Source organism: Pipistrellus kuhlii, unplaced genomic scaffold (assembly GCF_014108245.1).
Source record: "Pipistrellus kuhlii isolate mPipKuh1 unplaced genomic scaffold, mPipKuh1.p scaffold_m20_p_6, whole genome shotgun sequence".
In the NCBI taxonomy this organism is placed as follows: domain Eukaryota; kingdom Metazoa; phylum Chordata; class Mammalia; order Chiroptera; family Vespertilionidae; genus Pipistrellus; species Pipistrellus kuhlii.
The window spans coordinates 14,462,960-14,480,283 of NW_023425562.1; the positions used below are offsets into that span (position 1 = coordinate 14,462,960).

The following is a 17,324-nucleotide window of genomic DNA, read 5'->3' on the forward strand; positions in this document are numbered from 1 at the left end:
TCTGCAGGCCGACGCTCTATCCACTGAGCCAAACTGGTTTCGGCTACTGTAATTTTATAAGTCTTGAAGTTGTGTAGTGTCAGTCCTCCAACATTCAGTATTCTGTTGACTATCTGGGTCTTTTGCCTTTCTACATAAATGTAGAACCTATGAAATTTGTCATTACCTATGAAATTTTTTGTTGGAATTTTGATTGGGAATACATTGAATTTATTGATCAAATTGGGAAGAATTGCCATCTCAGCAATAATGAGTCTTTCAATCCATGAACACAGAATATCTTCCCATTTATTTACATCATCTTGAAGGTTAAGAACCGGAAGAATTGGTTTGTGATAAAGGTCAGAATAATGATTACTTTTGAGGGGCAGGTAATGATCAGAGGGTAGAGGAAGGCTTTAGGATTTTGGAAATATTTTGAATCTGTATGCTCACTAAATAGATATATTAACTTAACAAAAATCCATAAATTTATACACTTTTTAAAATTTTTATTTATTTGTTTGTTTGTTTATATATTTTTAAGGTGTTTCTTACATGCCAGGCATGGGCTTAACCTCTTTATTTTTTATTTAAAAAATATATATATATTTTATTGTGTTTTTTACAGAGAGGAAGAGAGAGAGATAGAGAGTTAGAAACATCGATGAGAGAGAAACATCGATCAGCTGCCTCCTGCACACCCCCCACCGGGGATGTGCCCGCAATCAAGGTACATGCCCTTGACCAGAATCGAACCCGGGACCCTTGAGTCCACAAGTCGACGCTCTATCTACTGAGCCAAACCAACCGGTTTCAGCGTCTTTTTAAAAAAAACATGGTTTTAGAGAGAGAGAGAGAGGAGGTGAGAGAAGTAGTCATTTATTGTTCCACTTATTTATGCATTAATTGGTTTGCTTCTTGTAAGTGCTGTTACCAGGGAGTCAAGCTTGCTATATTGGGATGATGCTCTATCCAACTGAGCTACCAGGATAAGTTGCATACTTATGATGTGTGTAGACTTTTCTATGCTAATATTTTAATAAAATGTTTCTTAAAGAAGAAGAAAACTTAGAGGACAGAATCAGTTTTGATTTAAAGAGCAGAGAACTTTATAATTTGTCACATTATATCCCAAGTTTGTTTTATAGTGGCCTAATACCCACTTACTGGTACTTTTGAAAATTTGTGGGCATAGATTTTTTTTTTTTTTTTTTTTTTGAGGGGAGGAGGTGGCGGGAAGTGGGTAAATATTGAAAATAAGCCGACTCATCTGAAAGGTAGATCTTTAGTGTGTTTCTTGTGGACTGTTTTCATGTTGGATATTTTTGTTGGTCACAGATATAGACCGAATTTTTATTATAAATTTTAGATAAAATGAAGGACTACAGTAGACTTACTCTTGGAAAATACTATGCCATAAATTCAATTTGAAACAAAGTTCTCAAGGGTAGTTGGTATATGTAAGCCCTATCACTTGGTATTTGAAACTAGATTAGATAAAATAGGTATTTGGTTTGGATTATCTTGAATTGCTTATCCTGAATTGCTAGGGAATAGATAGGATCACTTATAAGTTGTTGTTTTTTTAACTTAAATTTCTTTGTCGAGGAAGTGTTATAGCCTCTACTTTAGTGAGAAAAATCATTCTTGTTTGGTAGTAAAACACTGACCCTCCAAAGTTGCTTTTTTGTCTAAATATTAGGTTAGAATATTGTTCTGTGCAAGAGAGCAAAGTAGGAATTCATGAATTTAATATTACATGTGGAGAATCAGTATAAGTTAACTGGCTCATATATATTGTATTTGAGGTATTAGCTCTTTGTATTTCTTATGAGTTCTAGGGTGGTGATATGAAATAAACAGATGCAGGAGTGTTAGCAATTAGAGTGTACCATTTTACATGACTGTAGAGCAAAATCTTGCCTAGAAGCAATTTAATTTAATGGGCTGTGCTGTGTCAGCTTGTGGTTTCAACAGAAAGTGCCTGTAGCAACATACACTTGTAACAGAAATGACTTCAGTTTGCATTTGTCACATCAGGAAGGACAATACAGTTTTAGTTTATTCATTCATGTTTGTGTTAGGGTAGTGATATTAAAGAAGGGTTAATGATGGTTGTCGCTCACAAGGGGTATAATTGAAAGTGGTAAAATTGAAAGGCAAGGCTTTCTTATGTTGAATGCTCAATGATTTTATACATTGCTATGTCAAAACCCTCAGGAGGGTTTCCTGTATGGTTGCTCTTAGATAAGATCCCATTAATTATGGTCCTATTTATTTATTTATTTATTTATTTACAGTTCTGAGTCTATAGGAAGTTATTAAACATTTGAGAATATATCTGAGAAGTAAGTCTTTCTTCTGTACATGCTTTTTTAAAAAAATAAATATTTTTATTGATTTCAGAGAGGAAGGGAGAGGGAGAAACATCGATGAAAGAGAACCATTGATCGGCTGCCTCCTGCACACCCCCCACTGAAGATGGAGCCTGCAACCTGGGCATGTGCCCTTGACCTGGGACCCTTCAGTCCACAGGCCAATGCTCTATCCACTGAGCCAAACCAGCTGGGGGGGCTCTTCTGTGCATGCTTTTAATGGATATCTTTATATTTTTTTCCCTGTAAGATAACAAGATAATTCTTACCTACTACAATTAAGCAACTCATTGGTTTTAAAATTTTTTATTTTATTTTAAAGTCTATTAAAGTATTTTCTCTGTTCATTTGATGCTTTTCCCTAGATGAACTGTTATATAATATTCAGCTGTCATTTCTATTTTTATTAGTAATGTCCAAATCTGTATTTTAATTTATTTTAGTAACTATCCAAGGAATGATGTGTTCGATATACACTGAGGGGCCAGCCTGAACCCTTTCACAGTCCACGACCAAAAGCTCCTTACTGCCTGTCTGTTTGCTTCTTCTTACTGTCAGCTCGCTGCTCCTTAGCACTGCAGTGGAGGTGGGAGAGGCACCTGCCATCACTGCTGCACTCGCCAGCTATGAACCCGGCTGCTGACTGAGTGGTGCTCCCCTGTGGGAGCACACTGACCACCAGGGGGCAGCTCCTGCATTGAGCATCTACCATCTGGTGGTCTGTGTGCATCATAGTGACTGGTCGGTCTGGTTGTTTTGCCTGGTTGTTTTGCCTTAACGGTCACTTAGGCTTGTATTACATAATACTAGTGGCCCAGTGCCTGAAATTTGTGCAGGGGGATGGGAGGATGTCCCTCAGCCTGGCCTGCCTGCACCCTCTCCAATCTGGGACCCCTTGAAGGATATCTTATTGCCGGTTTACAGGGATTGGGCCTAAACCAGCAGTCGGACATCCCTCTCCCAATCCAGGACTGCTGGGACCTAACCACTCACCTGCCTGCCTGCCTGCCTGATTACCCCTAACCACTCTGCCTGCCGGCCTGTTTGCCCCCAACTGCCTTCCCTGCCGGCCTACTCACCCCCAACTGCTGGCCTGCTTACCCCACCTTTCCTCCCCACTGGCCTGCTCGCCCCCAACTGCTCCCTGCTGCTCTGCTCACTCCAAACTGCCCCTCCCCCTCTGCTGTCCTGATCACCTCCAACTGACCCCCACTGATAGCCTGCTCGGCCCCCAACTGGCCCCCATGCTGGTGTAATGGCCCCGCCCCCCACCAGCCTGATCACCCATAACTGCCATCCCATCCTGACCTGATCAAACATAACTGCCCTCCTCTCTTGGCCTCTCACTGCCTCTACCTTGGCCCCGCCACTGAGTTAGAGAGCTAGAAACATCGATGAGAGAGAAACATCGACCAGCTAGCTGCCTCTTGCACACCCCCTACTGGGGATGTGCCCCCAACTAAGGTACATGCCCTTGACCGGAATCGAACCCGGGACCTTTCAGTCCGTAGACCGACGCTCTACCACTGAGCCAAACCAGTTTTGGCTTCAGCACCTCTTTGAGCGGTGGCCAGGGCCAGTATTTTTCATTCTTGGGTGTATTTCATATCTATGAAACATTGATGAGAGAGAAGTATTGATTGGCTGTCCCCTGTATACCCCTACTGGGGATGAGCCCGCAACCTGGGCATGAGCCCTGACCAGGAATCAAACTGGTGAACTCTTGGTGCATGGAATGACACTCAACTAGCTAAGCCATACTGGCTGGCAAATATTTTATTTCCTGTTTGTGTTGCCAGTATCCTTCATTTATGATGCTGGCAGTTTGTTGGTTTAACTTTTATTCTCTCTATTGGCTTCCAGAGATATAATATTCCTTTTGTAATAGTTTTGGGAATAGCATTTGTGCTTATTTTCACTTAATTTAAAAATTAGTAATGATAAAAATATGCTTATGAAGTAGGCTACACATTGGGTTGTTTTAAATTAATAAAAACATTCATAGACAGTATGAACATTTATTTTCATGAACTAATTTAGGAGACTTCCTTCGAATGCCTGTTTTACCGGTAGCTGAGATGAGGGCCATGAAACACAGATAAACAAAAATCCCAGGTATTGCCCACCTGGCGTGGCTCAGTGGTTGAGCATCGACCTAGGAACCAGAAGGTTCAATTCCCGGTCAGGGCATATGCCCAGTTTGTGGGCTTAATCCCCAGTATAGGAGGGCATGCAGGAGGCAACCGATCCATGATTCTCATCATTAATGTTTCTCTCTCTCTCTTCCTGCCTCTCAGAAATTAATAAATACATTAAAAACAAAAAACCCAGGTATATAGAAAATTTGTGTTCATACTAAGCAAAAAGTAGGCTTGGCATGTTAGATTAATAAAAATTCTTTTAAAGATATTTTCTTGTTGCTGCCTACCATATATTTTAACTGTCAAGTAAGTGGAGTCAAGTGATGGGGATATGGAGATGTCTTTTTACTGATTAATGAGAGAGAGAAAGAGAGAAAGAGAGGGAGGGAGGGAGGGAAGGAGGGAGGGAGGGAGGGAGGGAGGGAGGGAGGGAGGGAGGGAGGGAGAGAGAGAGAGAGAGAGAGAGAGAGAGAGAGAGAGAGAGAGAGAGAGAGAGAGAGAGGGGGGGGAGAGGGGCGCGCATTGATTTGTTGTTCCACTTAGTTATGCATTCATTGGTTGATTCTTGTATTTGTCCTGACTAGGGATGGACCCTGCAACCTTGGCATAACAGGAAGATGCTCTAAACAACTGAACTACCCGGCCAGGGCTGATGATGTTTTTCCTTGCACCTGACTAACATACTATCTAGCTTAATATTTTGTCTGTGACCTATGGAACATTATGATAATTGCCTTCTTTAACATCACATATTATAGAGTGAGGTATTTACTTGCTTTGCACATTTTTAGCATTCTTTTAAAAACTGTCAGTTAATAAAGTTTACACTGTATAGGTCCTTACTCTATGGCTAAAGATTATGTCCTGTTTCTCTATGATTAAATGGAATTGAGGCACACACAGTGAATAGAATAATAATGTTAGGTTCTAAAGTTAGCATATACCGGTGAGGTGGAAAATGTGTGTAGAGTATTTTCTTTTAAATCCCTTAAGTCTGTGGTTGGCAAACTTTGGCTCTTTGGCCTCTTGAGTGTGGCTCTTCCACAAAATACCATGGCCTGGGCAAGTCTATTTTGAAGAAGCGGCGTTAGAAGAAGTTTAAGTTTAAAAAATTTGGCTCTCAAAAGAAGTTTTCAATCATTGTACTATTGATATTTTGCTCTGTTGACTAATGACTTTGCCGACCATTGCCTTAAGCCATTCTTGGAATAGAGTGCATTAGGTTTTCTCGGTTCACAAAGTAGTTGATCTGTATTTAGTGGCTATTGTTTATTAAATAAAACATGTTTAAACACTAGACAAATTCAGCATGATAGTACTGTGGGAACTAGGGGGGTACTAAGGAATTGCAGATTCAGGCCTTTCATCTTAAGCTCTCTAGAGCAACTTCTTTGGGAGGAATGGCAGACAGGTCAATGCATATAATTACTTTAGTTGCGCATTTGCCAGATGCACCTAGTTGAAGGTGTTTTTTGTTGTTATTTTTAATATAAGGGTACATTGAATTTGACTGTACTGTAACTTCCCTTTTGCCTTCCTTTGATGATTTGAGTGTAAAACTAATAATTTCATTTAACTTGTTTTCTAGATCAGTTTTTAAGCATACTTTTTCATTTATATTAAACCCAAAATGTACATATTAACTATATCATAATTTTGAAAATATTTCTTAAACACATGAAATTAAGTTTTAAAGTTGAAAAATCCTTATTTGATTGCTTGCTGTTCATGCAAGTTCAGGAACAGAGGATTAATATTGTGCCATTTTTGGTAGCTGTGTTTGATAGTACACAGTCTTTTGAATTTTACTGTTGATGAATATATTAAGGCATGTATATTTTAAAAGCTTGTATGATGATAACTTTTGCTACCCACTTAGAAAGGTAGGCATATTGTGTTAATTAAATAATTTGCCATTTCTCTTTGTTGATTTTGTGTGTTTTTGCCCAGGTGCTTTCCTGTTGCATCTTTGACATAGTTTCCCTGACCCTGCTCCATGATTAATTCAAAAGTGTGAAATGAAAATGGAGGAGGCAGTGGGAAAAGTCGAAGAACTTGAGTCTGAAGTCCCACCAAAAACATCCAAACAAGAGACAACTAAAGAGGAAGATGGATCTGTAGAACTGGAATCTCAAATTCAGAAAGATGGTGTAGTGGATTCTGCAGTTCTTTCTTCAATGCCTTGCTTGTTGATGGAACTGAGAAGGGACTCTTCTGAGTCTCAGTTAGCATCCACAGAGAGTGACAAGCCGACAACTGGCCAAGTTTATGAGAGTGACTCCTCTAACCACTGCATGCTTTCCCCTTCCTCTAGTGGTCACTTGGCTGATTCAGATACATTGTCTTCTGCAGAAGAGAATGAACCCTCCCAGGCAGAAACAGCTGTAGAAGGAGATCCTTCCGGCGTGTCTGGTGCCACAGTTGGGCGCAAGTCTCGACGGTCCCGATCTGAAAGTGAAACGTCTACTATGGCTGCCAAGAAAAACCGGCAATCCAGTGATAAACAGAATGGCCGAGTCACCAAGGTTAAAGGTCACCGGAGCCAAAAGCAAAAGGAGAGAATCAGGCTACTGAGGCAGAAACGGGAGGCTGCTGCGCGTAAGAAATATAACCTGTTGCAGGACAGTAGTACCAGTGATAGTGACCTGACTTGTGACTCAAGCACGAGCTCATCAGATGATGATGAAGAGGTTTCAGGGAGCAGCAAGACAATCACTGCAGAGATACCAGGTAGAGGATGTTTTTTAAACTGACTGTAGAGCACCTGATGGCATTTCTCAGCTTTCAGGCTCAGTTAAATGAGTGACACTTGAAAAAGTCCAAGAGACCTGCAGCTCTGTGTAAATTTGAAGACTGCAGTGTATTAACAAGACATGGCCAATTTAAGAAAGCCTATTCTGAGGTTTTCAGTGCACTTTAGCACATTAGTTAAAAAAAAAAATTTAAATGGTTAATGATAGGGACAAGATTATTTTTAAATAATGGAATTTCTAATGTCTCTTTCTCTGTAACATATTACCTGAACTTTCATCATTGCTTTTTTAGCACTGCTTAGATTTAATACTCACTGCTCAGCATTATTACCAAGTACATTATCCTCAGGAATAGGCACCTTGCTTTATTATATAGCCACACATAAGCTTATGGTGTCTGAAATCACATGTCTTATTGTTCGTTAAAGTTCTCTAATAACGGTTTCTTCTAAAACAGTAGTTTTATGTGCTTTTCCTCATTCAATGCATGATAAGCTAGTTATACCTTGCATATTTTTCTATTCTAAGTTGTCACTCTCATTGAAAAGAATGTTTGTTTTTCCCCCCAAAGTTTCCCCTTTCTTCCTAAAAGTTTGCTAGAAATTTGTTTGTTAAACTCTCGCTGGTATAAGGATCTTATTTATTACATGTTTGACATCCTATTTTCTCCATATTATCACATCAGATAGTGTGCACTGCAAAGACAGTATTGAGAACTCATCGTGGGAGAAAGATGAGGTTTGAATTGTTAGTAATTGGTGGGTTCTTATTATTAAAGAGTCTTATGATTAGGAATTTCTTTAAATTACATGGTACTTAATAGATCACAACAGCATTACTTATTACTACATTAAAGGGGGAAATTTTGGTTTTATGGGTGACGGTTTTTCCTTCTATTTTTCTTAAAGTTTTTTTGTTGTTTTGTTCTTACACATGAAGACAACATATTGCTGATATACAAAGAATATTTGAAGAAAAAATATTGGTTAATTAAACCAATAGCTAACCAAATTTATATAGACTCAATACAAGAATGATTGGTTTTAAAGCTTTACAATTTATAATAAAAAACACATTCATATATTATGTTAAGAGTTTTGCAGTCATTAGAAATGCTTACTGTTTTAATATCTATTGAATTCCTATGGTAGTTCTTTTCCTAAAATTAATAGGGAAAGGGATTTAATTGAAGCTCATCAATTGAATACATGAGCGAAGCAGACTTTGGAGTTCTGAGGCTGATTCTAAGTATATTTCAGTTTTGCATTTAATAATTTTAAAGCTTTTAATACCTATAAAATTGTTTGATCAAGCATTCTTATGTTCTGTACTAATCTGTTAACCAGGTAGAAGAAGTTGGTGAAAAAATTATCTTTGAAAATAGATACTATTGTAGAGGTAGCAAGGTAGCATGAGAAATGTTTTCATGGGCACTCTCCCTGTTTGGCTTATAAGTTAGGTGTGCTTTGTTCATATTTTCCAAATCTCTTTGACTACCTTGACCAGTGTTTAAAACTAAAACACAATTGGTTTGTTTCTTGTCTATTCTGAATTGTATACTAACTAAAACCTCAAAGTAAATTAACTGAATCTATAATTTAGTTTCTGTTGTTCACAACATTTAGTAAGTTTGTGGCTTTTGAAAATATGCAGAGTTTTCTAAGGTAATCATGGAGAATCCAATGTTAAGTAAGGTGCATGGTCGCTGTATATGACTGCCTGTGCTGTGCCTTGCAGTTTCAGGAGGTACTGTTCACACAAGACATGTATGAATGGTATTCCTAGAATTAAGCAAAGCAGCAAAGTTAGAACAGCCTAAGTTTAAATATTAAGTTGACATTTAAACTGTCCATATTGTTATCCCAGAAAAGTTAAGACATTGTGCATTTTTGACATGGTAATTTGTACTTCAGGTTTCTGAGTCACATAATTGGAGAAAGGGGTACACTCAAATTTATAGCAAGGGCAGTTAAAAAGTTATATAAATTGTAAAGATGGGATAAATTGTGAGCTGACTTGAGTGCAACAACATGGACATTCAGGTGAACCTTAAATTGGATGTGCCTATCAGTATCTCTTGGATGTTGAAATTTGAATTCAGCTGTTTACACAGAATGGAAACACAGGAAAAGTAAAAACTGAGATTCTTGCTATAATATTTTATCAGGGTAATAATTCAGAAAATGCTCCATTTAGAAGCTTTTGTTTGGCAGCAGCTTAAATGTTGAAGGACTTATGCTAAATGTTCTCTTACACCAAATAATTTAACAATGTGTTTTTTTATAAGAGTGAAAATAAGTAATGACTAGGCTTATATAGTGCATGATAATGCTTAATTGAGTTTGGTATCTGGGCAACAGGTGTTTATGAAAACTTTTTTAGTTCATAGTTAACTAGCGGGCAGCTTAGTGTGCGTGTATATTAGATAATTCCCTTTGAAATTTTTGAAAATATATTACTGTTTTAGGACTCCTTTTGGAGGTATCATACCAAGACAATTTTGGCAGTTCTTTCATTTGGGGGCTTTGAAAATGAGCAAAAATAGAGTATTTTGTAGTGCATATTAATATAAAAATACTATGTGATGGTCTTGAGTGTTTAGGGCTGTTATCAAATGTCTCATTTATTTTTATAGATTACCTTTTAAAAATATATATTTATTGATTTTAGAGAGGAAGGGAGACGGAAAAAGATAAAAATATCAGTGATGAGAGAGAATCATTGACTGGCTACCTCCTGCATACCCCCTGCTGGGGATCGAGTCCACAAATCCGTGCATGTGCCCTTGACCAGAATCAAACCCAGGCCCCTTCAGTTTATAGGCCAGTGCTCTATCCACTGAACAGAACCGACCAGGGCTATTGGATTATCATCTTATACTATTAATCACCTGGCAGTTTTTTGAGTAGAACATTTTCTCTCGGGATAGGGGTGAGTTCCTCTCTGAAAGTCACTTTAACTTGTGCCTAGATCTGAAAGTCTACTCTTACAGGAAATTTTGACTTGAGTGAATATGAATAATGGATATCAGACTTCATTCAGTTCAAGAAATTCTCTGAATAGACTAACTTATATGCATCAGTGTACATGGCAGTGGGGAAAAGTTTTTTCAATACTTGTTTTTCCATAACTCTATTTAACCTAGAGTAAAACCATAGGGTCGCTTCACCTTGTCTTGACTAAAATGACCTGCTTTTTTGTGTACAACTGTCTGAGATCACCTGAATTGAGAAAAATTGTCTGAGATCACCTGAATTCTCATCTTGGCTTAGAACAACTTAGTCCCATTGAAGCCAAGATCTCACCACCCATTATTCACCATACACATCTGTGCACTGAAATGCATCATGATAAGGTATCATCTTACCTCACAGTTTTTCTGACTTACGCTTGATCAGTTAACTCTTGGAAATTTAGAAATGAAATGTTTGAAGTAGTAAATCCTTTGTAGAAATATTTGAAAGTAGAAAATTGTGAAGTAGAGTAAAATCACTCAAACCCTGCTTTTGTTAACATTGAGTATGTTGCTTTTCATAATATATAACAAAAAATTAAAAAAAATTATCGGATTGTGTATACATACTTCTCTTTTCCTTTCCTCTTAATTGCATTTTGAGCATTTAACCAAAACATAATATTCTCTCTATAAAAAATTAGCTAACTAAGAGAGCTTCCCTAACGATGGTTCTTTGGGCTGTTTTTAGTTTTTACTCTTATTTAGAAGGGTGTGAGCACATTAAGGCTCTGACATGTACCGTCAAACTGCTTTTTAAGAATATTTTAAGTTTATTCCATCTAGGAGCTTGAGTATTTGTTGCTTACATTCTTGCTATTGTTTTTTAAAAGTTGCTGATTTGATGGAAGAATTGTATCTTAGTGTTAATTTGTATTTCTTTGATCACTAGTGAAATTGAAAAATCATGTTTGGCCCATTTGTATTCTTTTGGTAAATAGTCTATTCATGTTCTTTGCACATTTTCCTGCTGCCGCATTTGTTTTTCTTATGATTTGTGAGGGTTCTTCACGTATTAAAAATTGTATTACTTGGAAAAAAATTAATTTTAATTTAAGCAGTGGGGACTCACGTTAAAGGACCACAAACCCATTATGGGAATACCATGACCTTTCCCCTAGATTGAATATGAAGTGCTGAAAGTCCCATATCCTCACTTTAAATCTTTTATAATCTGTTTGTATTTTAGTAGCTATTAAGGAGACACACTAAATACATTGGAAACAAAACACTGAGACAGTAATCTGATGATAAATTCCTATTTTCAATTTAGTAAATGCAGATGAGGCAGGTAAAATCCATGCAGTTTTTAATCTGGCTCTATATTAGAATCACTTGGGGAGCTTTTAAAACTTAGGATGCCCAGACCCCATTCCAGACCAGTTAAATAATAACCTCTGGATCTGACCCAGATATCAGCATTCTCCCCTTCCCCCCAGCTTTTTGGTGATAAAAATTGACACACACACACACACACACACACACACACACACATATATATAGCATATATATAATATATATGTATATTATGATATACATATTATATATAAAGCATTGTGTAAGTTTAAGGTGTACAACATTGAATATTTGATAAATGTTTCTATTGTTAAATGATTACCACAGCCAGGTTAGTTAACACATCTATCAGTTCACATAGTTATGATTTGTGTGTTTGTTTATTGAGAACTTTAAGGTCTGCTCTCATAGCTACTTTCAAATATACAATACAGTAAGTATTGTTAATTATAGTTACCATGCTGTACATTGCATTTCTAGAACTTACTGTCTTATAACTGGGAAGTTAATATCCTTGATCATCTTTATTCTCCCTCCCCCAACCACCAACTGCTCTATCTTTATGAGTTCAGTTTTAAATTCCACATAGAAGAGAAATTAATACAGTATTTGTCTTTTTCTGTCTGACTTATTTCACTTGGCATAAAGGCATCTGCATTTTTAAAGTTCCCCCAGTGATGACAGTCTGCAGTTGTGGCTGAGAACTCAGTTGAGCCAGTCATATTTTAAGTCAGAGCTAAACATCAATTGTGAAACTGGTAATTCTGTCATGGCTAATGGGTATCAAATTCTGAACATTGGAGTCTGGTTTTTAAAAAATCTTACTAGTTATAAAAACCACAGCATAGTTCTATATTAGTTAACAAGCATAAATCCTTTTACTTCATTTGAGTGATAATTTTAAAAGCATGCATTCTTTAAAAGTGGTTTTCTCTATTCTACAATGTCTGGATAATGTTACCTTAAATTTAGAAGCTATCCTTTGGCAATTTCTAATGTTAAAGCACCAAAGTATTCAGTGTGCTTTTTCTAACTTATTTTCTAAAGTGAGTACCTTTATTACCTTTGTATATGCTAAAGCATTAGTTTTATTTTCGATATAATGCTTTTTCCTCAAAGTAGGATGTGTCTTAGTGTCAATAAAAGAATAAATGTGTATTTAAGGTGAGAATATGGTCCCTGGTTTTGTTTTTTTTTAATAGATTTTATTTTTTAGAGCAGTTTTAGGTTTACAGCAAAATTGAGCAGATGGTACAAAGATTTCACATATACTTCCTGTCTCCACTCATGCACAGCCTCACCCCTGATTAACATCCATCACCAAAGTGGTACATTTGTTGCGGTCAATGAATCTACATTGGTACATCATTGTCACTCAGAGTCCATAGTTTACATTAGGTTCACTCTTGGTGTTGTAAGCACTATGAGTTTTGAACCATGTATAATTGATCCCTGTTTTTAAGATTTGAAATTATTTTGCTTATCAATATTTATTGTTGGTAGTCATTTTTATGAGGCTGCATTGAATCCAGCATGAGTATTTTCAGAACATTTTCTGAATTCAACTTTTAAATAACATTTTTTGTTGAAAAATAAGCAATGCCAGAATCTGTAACAGATTCAAATAGCTATCTGATTTTCTGTCCTGTACAATTACCCAGCATTGAAAAGGGGAATAAAATGCTTAAAGAAAGTTTAATATTCTTTAAATTCCACTTTCAATAAGCTAACTATACTACCCTCTGGTGAAAGGTAAGTCCTTCTTAAGGAAGTTTATGTATAGAAAATATTTTTTTTAAACATGAAAAAGGGGCTAGACTAATGAGGGGAAAAGGAATAAAATTAAGTTTTTGGGAAGGTTGGCAACAGACTTGATGAGTTGTTGTTTTTTTTTTTCCTAGGTAGAATGGGGTTAAAAATTTGTCTCTTAGCCGTTTAGGCATTGAAAAGAGGTGGCATAATGGATTAAGCAGCTCTCATTGTTTAAGAGAAACAGTTAATACTGAGAATTGATGTTTTTCTCTTGCATCTTCACAAAAAGTCACTGAGATAAATTGAACCACATTTCCAGAAATATCTGTGGTTAATTACAATAGAGCATTTCATAGAACTATTCTTTAGAAGACTATGGTACAAGTAGATGATATAAGACCAAGATTGATTGATTCCATCATTTATTCAGTAAATATTTGAGCACCTCCTATGCAGTAGTGAATGTAAAGTCCCTGCCCTCATGGAACTTAAATTTCTTTTTTTGAGGAAACAAACAATAAATGAGTTATCATGCTATCAGGTAGGAATATATACTATCATATCCTCCTATATAATAAAGGCTAATATGCATTGACCAAACAGCGGAATGACCAATCGCTATGACTCCCACTGACCACCAAAGGGCAGATGCTCAATGTAGGAGCCTGCCCCCTGGTGGTCACTGCACTTCCCCCATGGGAGCTCTGTTCAGCCAGAAGCCTGGCTCACAGCTGGCAATTGCAGCAGCAGGAGCCTCTCCTGCCCCTGCTGCAGTGCTCAGGAGCAGCGAGCCTGGCTTCTGGCTTAGCGGAGCTCCCACAGAGGGAGCACCAGTGGTGGCAGGAGTGCTATGGACCCCTTGGGGGATATCCAATTGCTGGCTTATACCCGCTCCCCACAGGCGGACATCCCACAAGTGGTCCCGGACTGCGAGAGGATGCAGGCTGGGCTGAGGGATCACCCCTTCCCCAGTGAGCGAATGACATGCACTGGGCCTCTCATTAGTAATAAAGCCAGATAGAAGAGATAAAGATGGACTAAGAAAGATTGCAAAGGCCACTTTAGATAGTGTAGTCAAGAGATCTGAGAAGATGAAAATTTTTAATAGCTCCCTGAAGAAATGAAGAGTTCAGTATAATTAGGTGTTTTTTTTTAAGAGACCCAAATCAAAGATGACCTGGCCTAGTTCAAGATGAAAAACAGTATATGTAGAGGAACATATCCTAAACTGAAATCCTATGAAACTACTGTTCTGTCTACACTATGTGTACATTGGGAAGTGCTGAGTCAGGTTTCTTTCTTTTTTCTTCATATATTTTTATTGATTACAGAGAGAAAGGGAGGGGGGGGAGAGAGAAAAATCAGTGATTAGAGATAATCATTGATCGGCTGCCTCCTGCACACCCCACACTGGGGATTGAGCCCGCAACCCAGCCATGTGCCTTGACTGAGAATTGAACATGACCTCCTGGTTCATAGGTCAACACTCAACCCCTGTGCCGCACTGGCTGGGTGAAACAGGTTTCTTTACTGCAAGACAAACCAGCCATTAATGTGCTCTCCAGAGGGGGAGATGATTTGTAGCAAATCCCAAACTTAACCACAAGACTATTTTTTTGAGACAAACTTTGTAACACATTGCAAAAATTAGAGTTTGTAAAAACTGACTCAGAAATATACATGGGTTGTGTATTATTTTTTACGTGGTATTCCATAATGAATTAAAAAAAATATATATATACACATATTTATTTCAGAGAGGAAGAGAGAGGGAGAGATAGAAACATCAATGATGAGAGAGAATCATTGATTGAGCTGCCTCCTGCACGTCCCCCACTGGGGATCGAGCCCGCAAGTTCGGCGTGTGCCCTTGACCAGAATCAACTCAGGTCCCTTCTGTCCCCAGCCCGATGCTCTATCCACTGAGCAAAACCGGCCAGGGCTCCATAAAGAATTTTTAAAACCTAAAAGGAACATTTGATAAAACTCACATCTGAGAATTATTGTATATTGATTTATTAGGGATCAGCTGCAAAAATGACTTTTAGAATTTTAAAGTCAAAGCAATAAAATATTCAAGGATACAGTGGTTCTCAACCAAAGTTGTGCTTTTAAGTCACCTTAGGCGCTTAAAGCAAAACAACAAATCTGCAATGTCTTGGAGCCCCTCTAGGTTTGGTATTTGTTAAACACCCCCAGTTATTATCTGTTTATTAGCAAAGGGTTGGAAATCAGTTACAGATTAACAGTTGTATAGTTATCGAATGTGTTCCCAACTAGATACATTGAAGCAATGAAGAATGGTAGTGCTATGTTGATATTTTATTTTTCTTGGAAATACTTTTGTTTGGTTAATTTAAGTGCTGCTTAGCAATGCTCTTTATAGCTGTTCTTAGAAATGCTTATGCTATTTTCCTGAATAAACACGTCTTAATAAAAATGCAATTTTATGAATTAATGATGTTTTATCAAATGGCCTCAATGTCTTTAAAACTGACATCAGTCATGCTTGGGGCTCTGAAGGAGTGCTCAGGGAAATTCCAGGATTGCTTGACACGGGTGCTGTGTGTGTTAGGAACCGTATAGGCAGTGTCCTAGAAGAGGCCATGAGCTGTTTTTCCAAGATGCAGAGGCAGACAGAGGAGAAGTTCCGTGTATGGATGGAAAAGTTAACTCATCTTGACACTGACAAAGAGAACAAGCCACTACTGGAATCCAGGGAGCTGAAAAATGCAGCTAGTTGGCCAGAGCATTACCCTGTCAGGTGCTTACATGCAGGTGCCTGGTTCCCAAGAACTGCCACAGCAGCCCTTTAATTCTTACGTGACTGCCCAAATGTTGGCAGTATATTCCCAAAGACTGGTAACAGTGTTTCAGTTAACCTTGCTGAAAATGGGGATATTTCAGAACATCCCTTGATCTATCACAAAATTGTGTTAACTACGTTTTTTGGATTATGTAAGAAAGAATAAGCTTTTGCCCATTATAAGTTTCGTTTGATGATGTTTTAAAAGTTATAGTAAACCATTTCTTTTTTTAAAAATTAGGTGTTCAAAACACAGTAGTCTTGACAAATTTTAGCTTGAGTTACATGTGGTTGGAACATAGAACCATATTTATACAATAATAGCAATGATCTTTATTTTATGACTTTTCATGCCCAAAATATAAATAAATAAAATGGGGAATCTTAGTGAATCCAAATAGGTAAGTATTTAATTTCTTTTAGCATTTTTTTCCCTACAAACACTGCTGACTTGCTTCTGATTCCAATGGGGGGAATCACGTAATTAATTTCATACCAGAGCTTATGAATGGATATACTAAGAGGCCTGGGACACGAAATTTGTGTGTGTGTGTGTGTGTGGGGGGGAGAGGCGGGTGTCCCCTTAGCCCAGCCTGCACCCTCTCCAACCTGGGACCCCTCAGGGGATGTCCAACTGCCAGATCTTGCCTAATCCGGCAGTCGGACATCCCTCTCACAATGTGGGACCATTGGCTCCTAACTGCTCACCTGCATGCCTGCTTGATCGTCCTGTCCCGTGTGTAACATCCCCCCCCTCCCCCCTCCCCCCCGTTCAGCCTGCTGTTTGCGCCTCACGCAGCCTGTTTGGTTGCAATGGACTCTGAAGGCTTTTATTATTATAGATGAGCATTTTTGTGTCATTCTTCCAGATACTACTTAATGAACTATCAATAGTTTGATCCTAGTCTTTTAATGAATTATAATATTAAATTGCATTTGTATGTAAGGAGAATGAATTAATTTGTGACCAAATATATACCCTGTACCTATTATGCAAGATACTATAAGGGAAGTAGATTTAGACTGGTGTTTGGTGTCATGCATGAGAAAAACAGTATTATTCACTGGTACATAGATGCATTTTTATCTTGATCTTTAAAGTTCAGAGCCTTAGTCAGTAGCCTGGCAGACATCATCCAGGGAGGGTTCCAGACAATTTCTGTATTGGAAAGAATATTGTGAGAAACAGCTAAATTAGGATGAAAT

The 17,324-nt window shown here is 37.8% G+C and overlaps 1 protein-coding gene across 6 annotated transcripts in view; it reads left to right on the plus strand.

The window, feature by feature from the left end:
• Positions 1-17,324, plus strand: part of CUNH18orf25 (chromosome unknown C18orf25 homolog) — a 63,429-nt gene that overhangs the window by 14,208 nt on the left and 31,897 nt on the right. For 3 of the 6 annotated variants that reach the window (XM_036418094.2, XM_045574641.1, XM_036418098.2), the window contains exon 2: positions 6,450-7,228. In XM_036418094.2, the coding sequence (XP_036273987.1) occupies positions 6,517-7,228 (712 nt within the window). In that variant the 5' untranslated portion in view covers positions 6,450-6,516. Of the gene's footprint in view, positions 1-5,082; positions 5,260-6,448; positions 7,229-15,805; positions 16,254-17,324 lie in introns of those variants that run through there. The other 3 variants (XM_036418097.2, XM_036418095.2, XM_045574640.1) reach the window with 3 other exon arrangements.